Source organism: Sycon ciliatum, chromosome 3 (genome assembly GCF_964019385.1).
Source record: "Sycon ciliatum chromosome 3, ocSycCili1.1, whole genome shotgun sequence".
NCBI lineage: Eukaryota > Metazoa > Porifera > Calcarea > Leucosolenida > Sycettidae > Sycon > Sycon ciliatum.
The window spans coordinates 18,263,590-18,271,121 of record NC_088645.1 but is presented as its reverse complement, the minus strand read 5'-3'; the positions used below and the strand labels follow the sequence as shown (position 1 = coordinate 18,271,121).

The 7,532-nt window shown below is 45.3% G+C and overlaps 1 protein-coding gene across 3 annotated transcripts; it reads left to right on the top strand.

Moving 5' to 3' along the window:
- Positions 1-1,755: 1,755 nt before the first annotated feature.
- Positions 1,756-7,151, top strand: LOC135811644 (uncharacterized). 3 transcript variants are annotated; one of them, XM_065324879.1, is made up of 3 exons: positions 1,756-2,291; positions 2,899-3,600; positions 6,726-7,151. In XM_065324879.1, the coding sequence occupies exons 1-3, from the start codon at positions 2,009-2,011 to the stop codon at positions 7,118-7,120; spliced, it is 1,380 nt and encodes a 459-aa protein (XP_065180951.1). In that variant the 5' UTR covers positions 1,756-2,008; the 3' UTR covers positions 7,121-7,151. The 3 variants fall into 3 exon arrangements, with proteins under 3 accessions (XP_065180951.1, XP_065180953.1, XP_065180952.1); XM_065324881.1 differs by having other exon boundaries at positions 1,766-2,291; positions 2,899-3,813; positions 6,726-6,962; XM_065324880.1 differs by lacking the exon at positions 6,726-7,151 and having other exon boundaries at positions 1,767-2,291; positions 2,899-4,654.
- The last annotated feature ends 381 nt before the right edge of the window (positions 7,152-7,532 follow it).

Below are 7,532 nucleotides of genomic sequence, written 5' to 3'. Positions count from 1 at the left end.
AAAACTCGTTTCTCTCTTTCTGATTGTGTCGACGCACGAGTTCTCCACTAGCAAATGCAAGCAAGTAGGGAACAACACAAGTCGTAATTTGTGTCGAAAGTGTAGCATTAGAACAAAGACACGTCCTCACCGGGTCATGGTGCGCGTTCTTACAGAAAGTAGATCGTGCGATCGGCGACAGCAACTACAGTAGTGGAGGCATCGACGCTCACGGGGACTTCTGTGAACCTCAATCATCAAATCACATGTTATCTCAGTGTGTGCCTGATTTTCTGATATATCCAAGTGCAAACATCCAATGCCAATATTATGCCAATACCGAGTTAGATCCTTTTCCTTGGGGTTACATTATGAGCCATTGGTTCAATTCAATTCGTCCTTTTAGAAATGGGAACGAAGTATCCTTTGCACCGTGGCATCTAGAGGAATGCATGGTGGGATAAGATGGATGGCTACACTTTCCTACTCGTAAGCACACAGACTTAGATTTCAGGTTCATAGGTGCAACTGGTCGTGGCGGCCAAACTTCGTATCACGGAAAGTCCCTGAAACCACGTGCTAGTCTTCTCGTATCCACATTCTCACCGAGGTCAAGCACCTAGCTCTGTCTTGTCCCCGAATTTGCCTTTCAGCTAAACAACCTCATGGTTGACTCAAATAGGGCGATCGATATCACCATTCTGGTGCGTGTTCGAGATCATAAAACGGTTGTCTCCTTCGCGTTTATCACCACTTTTCGCAACACTTACCCTAGTGTGTTTCAGTATCTGCAGGCTGGAACTCTGCCAGGTATTCAGCAGCTTCATTCTGGAGACTACTTCGCAGGACAGCAGTCACTGACTCACTGGTGCTTACAGTACCTGTGGCGACCCTGACTTGAATGCATAGTCTTTAGATTGGGACTGAGAGTGCGCCAAGTTTTGGTTTTACGCCGAACCGTGAACGTATCCTTTGACCTGAAGCCACCAGGTATGCACAACAATGTTACATAGGCGCACTGTTGCATAGAACTAGAAGAGTGCTTGTCCGAGGCTCTAAGCCTTCGCCGTCATTTTATTGGGTCGTCATCCCGTTTGAATGTGCGAAGTGAAATAAAAACCAACCAACCAAGGCTCACCTGATATTTCATCGCCCGCATGCGTGTTGAACTCACCTGACTGGCAATCATACGACCTCGTGTATCTTCTTTCATTCAGTGAATCTGACCGCACTGCATCTTAGCCTAGGCATTGCACACACTATTTCGGCCCAGTGTCTAACCAAATATTGAAAGATGACATGATAGAGCGTTTTACTCAATCTGCGGACAGCTACAAGTGTAGCTGAGCATGTAAAATAGAGCCACTTATGGCCACAAATCCACAACATTCCTACCAATGAATTCTTCAAGTCAGTTCTCTGGAGACCTGATCCTACGCTACCTCTACGAAACCAAACTGCCTTAGTTTTTGCCTTAGTTTTTGCCAATGCTTTGGCAATGACGTAATGCCTGATGGGCGTGGGGAATCCAGCATGTCCGCAGACGAACCAGATATTCCCCTAGCACAAAAAATGCACCACAGAACCAAGTGTACTCTCAGCTGATTTCCTGCCAGACAAAGACAAGTGGCAGAATGAAGAACGCTCACAAAAGGAAATGATACGCTGGTATCGACCGCACCAATTATTAGTGTGTGAACTTCCCGTATCTCGCGCTAACTTGTATAAAAAAGTTTCACTATGGCAGACGTTTTTCAGATAAGATGTTCTATGCGCTCAGGCATAATGTACTTTGTACTGAGTTTCTAATTCTCCGGGTTTACATTTGATTCACAATAGCTACGTAGTATAATGTCATGTACAAGGCGCCCCTAGAAATATTGATATTCCACCAATGACTGTGTTGATGTAGATCGTGACCTGGAGCAACGAGCAAAGCAGAAGGAAGAGGAAGGAATCGGTTTGCAGAAGGAGAGTGACGAAGAAGAAATCGGCCTGCGGCAACTCGTTGTATCTTTCGAAACCTTCAATGGCTATGCATCGTGAACTGTTTCCTTGCAGCCGGCTAGGACTGATCATATCAATAGCTGCGGCTATACATGTACATGTAGGGATCGGTACAAGAGCTGCTTCTCTGCCTGGCGAATTATACGGTCATTGGCAGGCTACATACAACACCACAAGACGGGTAAAGCGAACTGTCCGCTATTTCTCCCCTCATCATCGTCTCCCCAAGCCGTGTAGAAGGCACGCAGCTTTCGCCGCGCCAACCAGAGCTGCTTCTATTGCCGCACTGGTGCCATCTTTATATGGTCAGTGAATTCGTCGTGTCAGCATGACTATATACGATGTACATACTTATATTTTGGTAAAGTGGAAAACACCGAAGTGACTATGGGTTATTAGCACAAAATCTCCATTGATCAGTAGCACAGGCATGCGGCTGAATACTGTTTGTTTGCGTTCAGATCACCAGATACGGGTTAGGTAACTGGATGGATCCTGTCGGACTTCAGGAAACGTGAACACTTGCAGTCAGTGCAATGTATGTACATGTAGATGACTGTCCTTGTTACCTCCTGTATTTTGAAGGCTTTGGAGTTTGGTACTTTCCCGTTATGAACGGCCGATATGATGCGGGATTTTCGTGTGTCTTCTTCAACCGTCTAGTCTCCCTTTATACTACTTCAAGTATCAATACACTACAACAGTCTCCTCTCACATTATCGCAACACTTTGTCTCCCACCAACTCTACTCAGTGACCAATCTAGACATAGTGTATCCCGTACTGGACAGTCGGTTTTGAATTACTTCGCAAAATCTCAGAATCAATCGCAATACGAGTTCATTCATACATGTGTTTGTACTTGAAACATGATTTTTGATACAAGTGTGTATTCGCATTTCTCTGTGCTCAGACGCTCAACTGTACGCCACAACCTCCAACCGTGTTGGATTCACCAACATCACAGCCACGATTCAAATGATGTATGAATTAAATGGCAGCAGAGCACCAGGACGTCAGTGCCAAAGCGCCACACTAGGATTTCGACGGTTCCTGGATGTATTTGACACTGTTGTGAACCAAACGGCACGGAACAGCCATGCCGCTGTTTCAAGAACATCGGCAATTCTCGTAACTCCCATGTATCAGCGTGAACTAGGAATGAATGACCGGAGCGAGGTAAATATTACAGACGATCTGTGCCATGAATACGACAACCGAAACATGAGCATCAGCATTCTCATGCATGGATATGTGGCCTCCGCTGTACCGGTGGTTTTGAGTGAAGTATTGGCGGAGTTGAAAAGAGCTCTCAAACGTGCTCTACGATGCGCCGGTACTGGCATAATCATCGCCACCATAGTTCCCGATGAACATCTAGAGAAGAAAGTGCTTCACGGAATCTCAACCACCAAAGAAAGGGTCGACCACGCCGCTGTCCTGAGTACGGGGCGCCGCCGACGCGCATCGGGAAGCAACATCATGCCCCCACGTCTGCAGCCCAGTCCATGCCAGCTGCAAAGCACGAACCTAGCCATTGCCGACTTGAATGCAATCATGCAGGAAAAAATTCTCATGCCCAAGCACATAAGCCTGAAAAGTTGCGAAGGATCTTGTGAGTATGCCATCTACAAACCTGCAGCTCCGAGTGCATATCATATGTACCTCTACCATTTGCTAGTGATGGGTAGAGGAGGCAGTGCCCGGGTGCAATGCGTCGCTTCCCAGCTGCATTCATTCACATTCTTTTTAACGTCCACGTCATGGCTGTTTCAGACTCTCACTGTAGCCGGATTCAGCGCCAGTGACTGTGGATGTCATTAGAGTGGTAAGAGTAAGAGAGGTCAAACTGTCCTCACCGTGCATGTACATGTATGTCAAATTGTCAATATCCACAATAGCGAGAATCCTTTGTGGGGTATGTCAATGTACACGTACAACGTACAATGTACAATGTACATGGAGAAGGTGACGTCGATCAGAGGACGCAGGTGGGTTTGTACATGTACAGTATAATTATGTTGTGGGTGTGTGAGTAAGTTGTTGTTGAGTAATCTCAATACAAGTTCTAAAATGAGCGTACATGTACATGTACATGTACGTTGTATATGTGTACCATTTTCCAATTTCGTTCGCTCCTGAATTTTTGCAATCCCACCTAGATGTCCTAGTATTCTCTCACCATATTATACCATACTAGTAATACCTGTAAGCTGCTATAGCTGTAGCTGTAAAGAATGCAAACTGCGTGCAGGCATAGTAGGACAAGATATACAGCATCGTCGCTATAGTCTTATTGAATACCGTCAACATACATGTATTTATCATCATTAGAAGATTTGTAAATGAACTAGTATTTATCTGGCAAGGATGATACAGGTTCCAAGTTCGTAAATATGATACACGTAATTCAATTTCATCCACATGTACATGTGCGTTGGTAGGTTTCAGGATTGAAAGTCGTGCTCCGGTATATTGAGCCTTCATGCAAGTGTTATGAAGAATATAACACCACGTGTAGTTAACACAACGGAATTATTCCAGCTATTTTTTGTTCCCTTCATTTGAAGTATATTATAATACTTTACACTCATTGGCTTGAGGGAAAGATTCACGTCCCTTTAAATTAAACGCTGGTTGGCAACAGTGATTCTATTGCCGACTCTCCATCTGTGCACTGTAGCCTTTCTGTCCAGCACAATTACATGTACATCTATACGGCACATCAGCATCATTGAGTATTTTGCTTCTCGATTTCTATCTTGTTCAGCACTCTCAATAGGACGCACTTGCGCTGGTTAGCTTTATGCTTTGCCCGCTGCTTCTAGCAGTTTGAGCACTCTCAGCGCTAGTACATCGAGCTGTCCTAATGTCTGTGGTTCTCGTGGCCATGGCTGACAGATCAATCCTATTTTAAGCTCGGAGTTGCACTGATGAGGCCTCATTGGCCGAAACAGTCTGGCTGTCTGCATCATTGAGTATTTTGCTCCTCGATTTCGATCTTGTTCAGCACTCTCGATAGGACGCACTTGTGCTGGTTAGCTTTATGCTTTGCCCGCTGCTTCTAGCAGTTTGAGCACTCTCAGCGCTAGTACATCGAACTGTCCTAATGTCTGTGGTTCTCGTGGCCATGGCTGACAGTTCAATTCTATTTTAAGCTCGGAGTTGCACTGATGAGGCCTCATTGGCCGAAACAGTCTGGCTGTCTGCATCATTGTGTACATCTATACGGTATAATTATTACGAATCCTACCTGTGCTTTATAATCATTCCCATTCATTATGTCCACCTTTTTTCCTGGCCGGCACGCAGACGAATTATTTAATATAGCCCATGGATATGTACATGTATACTCCATATTTCTTGTTTTCAAGCCTTTATACATGGCCATGTACATGTCCATGCAACTGAAATCCGACCCCCTGAGCGCACCGGTGCGCTCACATCGCAAAGAATGTGAATGAACCCATCGCTCAGGAGGGGGTAGGATTTCAGTTGCCAACACTGTACATGGAGATGACTTACAATGTACCGTTATCGCAAGCATTTACTCTTGATGTTTTGGTACGATGTCAGTGTTGGGAGTAGAGCTCAGTCTGAGCTGTGTGATATCTTCGCTACCTTGTCATTGGGAAGAAAGTCCCGTTTGGATTTTGCGAAGTAAAACAAAGTTTTAAAAAAAATGCTACAATCTAGGTGGCCAGATTCCAGATTGGGAAACTCGTATATGTACTAGTACTCAACACCACAATGTAGATTGTAGAAATTCCGTAGTCCTCCAAAGTGTGCACAGTGTCCTATCGCTATGGATAGCATCGCCTTGCCTGGCTGTACGTTCATTTGGAGCAGTGATGGCAGTGTTTGGAATCGCGCTGCGGAGTTACTCCTACGACTCTCTCAATTGCAAAATGGGCATTGCTTTGCTCGTCTTGCTAATAACTTTGCAAAGGAGCCCAATATTGAGGTAACGGTACAGGCAAGATTGTCAGCGAATAGTCAATTCTGACCATACCCTGCCGGTGTGAGAGGTATCCTGTTTCAATGGGCTCGATATGCCAAGGGTGGTGTATGCTCTGATCTCCTGTTTTCAACGGCATCGTCACCCTTGCCTCACCACACCAAGACCAAGTCAGGCACTATAAACAGTAGAAGTGTCCAATCTGATGCATAACATGTATAATTATTTACATGATTGTACATACACAATCATGTACATGTACATGTACAATGTACATTCACATGACTTGTATTGCCATGCCTACAAACCTGAGGGAGATTACACCTCATTTCTATACACTGTGCCGTCAATTTCAAGATGAGTATGGATCATGTCGCAAGATTGAGTACATGTATGCAGGTTTGTAGGATCTGTGAGGAATACCTAAAATGTGTTGTCACGCTACCATATCGCAACTAGAATATCCAGAACGTCTAAACTCGCTGGTAGACTCTGCGATTCAGCTCCAGAGACTAGCACCAGTGGTGACCTTTTGACTTGGCAAGGAAGATCGGAAACGTGCCGAATAGACAGGCACATCAGCGACGTGACATCTCATGCTGCATTAGTTTCACCACCAAACCTGCCCTAGATCAAAAGTCCAAAATTTTGGTTTAGGCTGCTTGTGTACTCCTTGTGTACTCCTGCGCTGTTATGGTTGCATGTTGGCGTATATTTTTCTGCTACGTACTTCGAAGAACATTCTTGTGTCCATTGTTATGTCTGTTTGCCATGTTGCACAGTGTGTGGAGAGCAACAGATGATCCGGCATATTTCATGGAGAAGTTGGTCACTGGCGTTGCAAGTCGCCAGCTTCTCCTGTGCGGAACTAGTCCGGCCAGGGCGACTAGAACAGTCGTTCGTAGCGGAGCACACGAGCGGCACAGCGAAGTCGACGTACATCATAGTACACGTACATTTACGTGGTATCCACAACCTTCAACATACCGGAGCTCGCGGAAAAATGTCTCCTGAAGCGAACGTGAGTTCTTTTAAAACATGCAGGCGTGCATCACTAACCAACAACCTTCCAACTTGGAAGGCTCAGGTGCGGAAAGTTCTAGTGAGGGGAAGGGATTCGCCACGAAGATGTGCACGAGCTACAATTATGTACATGTACATGTATGTCCCTGGGTAACAAATATTGTCGAATGTTGCAGGATGATAATGACGAGACTAGTAAGAGCATTGGAACTACTTTCCGCACCTGAGCCTTCCAAGCTGATGGTTGTCGGTTTACGCTTCATAGATGTGTTTGAGCTACATCATGTACATACAGTACATGAACGTGATGATTTTACATGTTCGGGGTTCCTCTCTTGGTAGATGTCATATACCGGTAGTCTGGCTCCTCCTCCGGATAGGGTCCGGCGGATTCTGCCGGCAGAAAAATTGGCAGAATTCGGTACTTTTTCTGGTAAGTTTCATGCTTGTTTGGTATGTGGATAAAGAAATGGAGCAAAATTCGAGGAATTGCCCACCATAAGGTTCGTATGGTTCTGCCAATTTCACTGCTTTTCGAGCAGAATCCGCCGGTCCCTACCTCCGGA

Bases quoted from the DNA above. Each gene is read 5' to 3' on its own strand.
- LOC135811644 (XM_065324879.1), top strand. From the start codon at position 2,009: ATGGCTATGCATCGTGAACTGTTTCCTTGCAGCCGGCTAGGACTGATC. The intron at 2,292-2,898 runs GTCAGTGAATTC...CTCTGTGCTCAG, and splicing joins ACTGGTGCCATCTTTATATG to ACGCTCAACTGTACGCCACA. The intron at 3,601-6,725 runs GTGAGTATGCCA...CATGTTGCACAG, and splicing joins GAAAAGTTGCGAAGGATCTT to TGTGTGGAGAGCAACAGATG.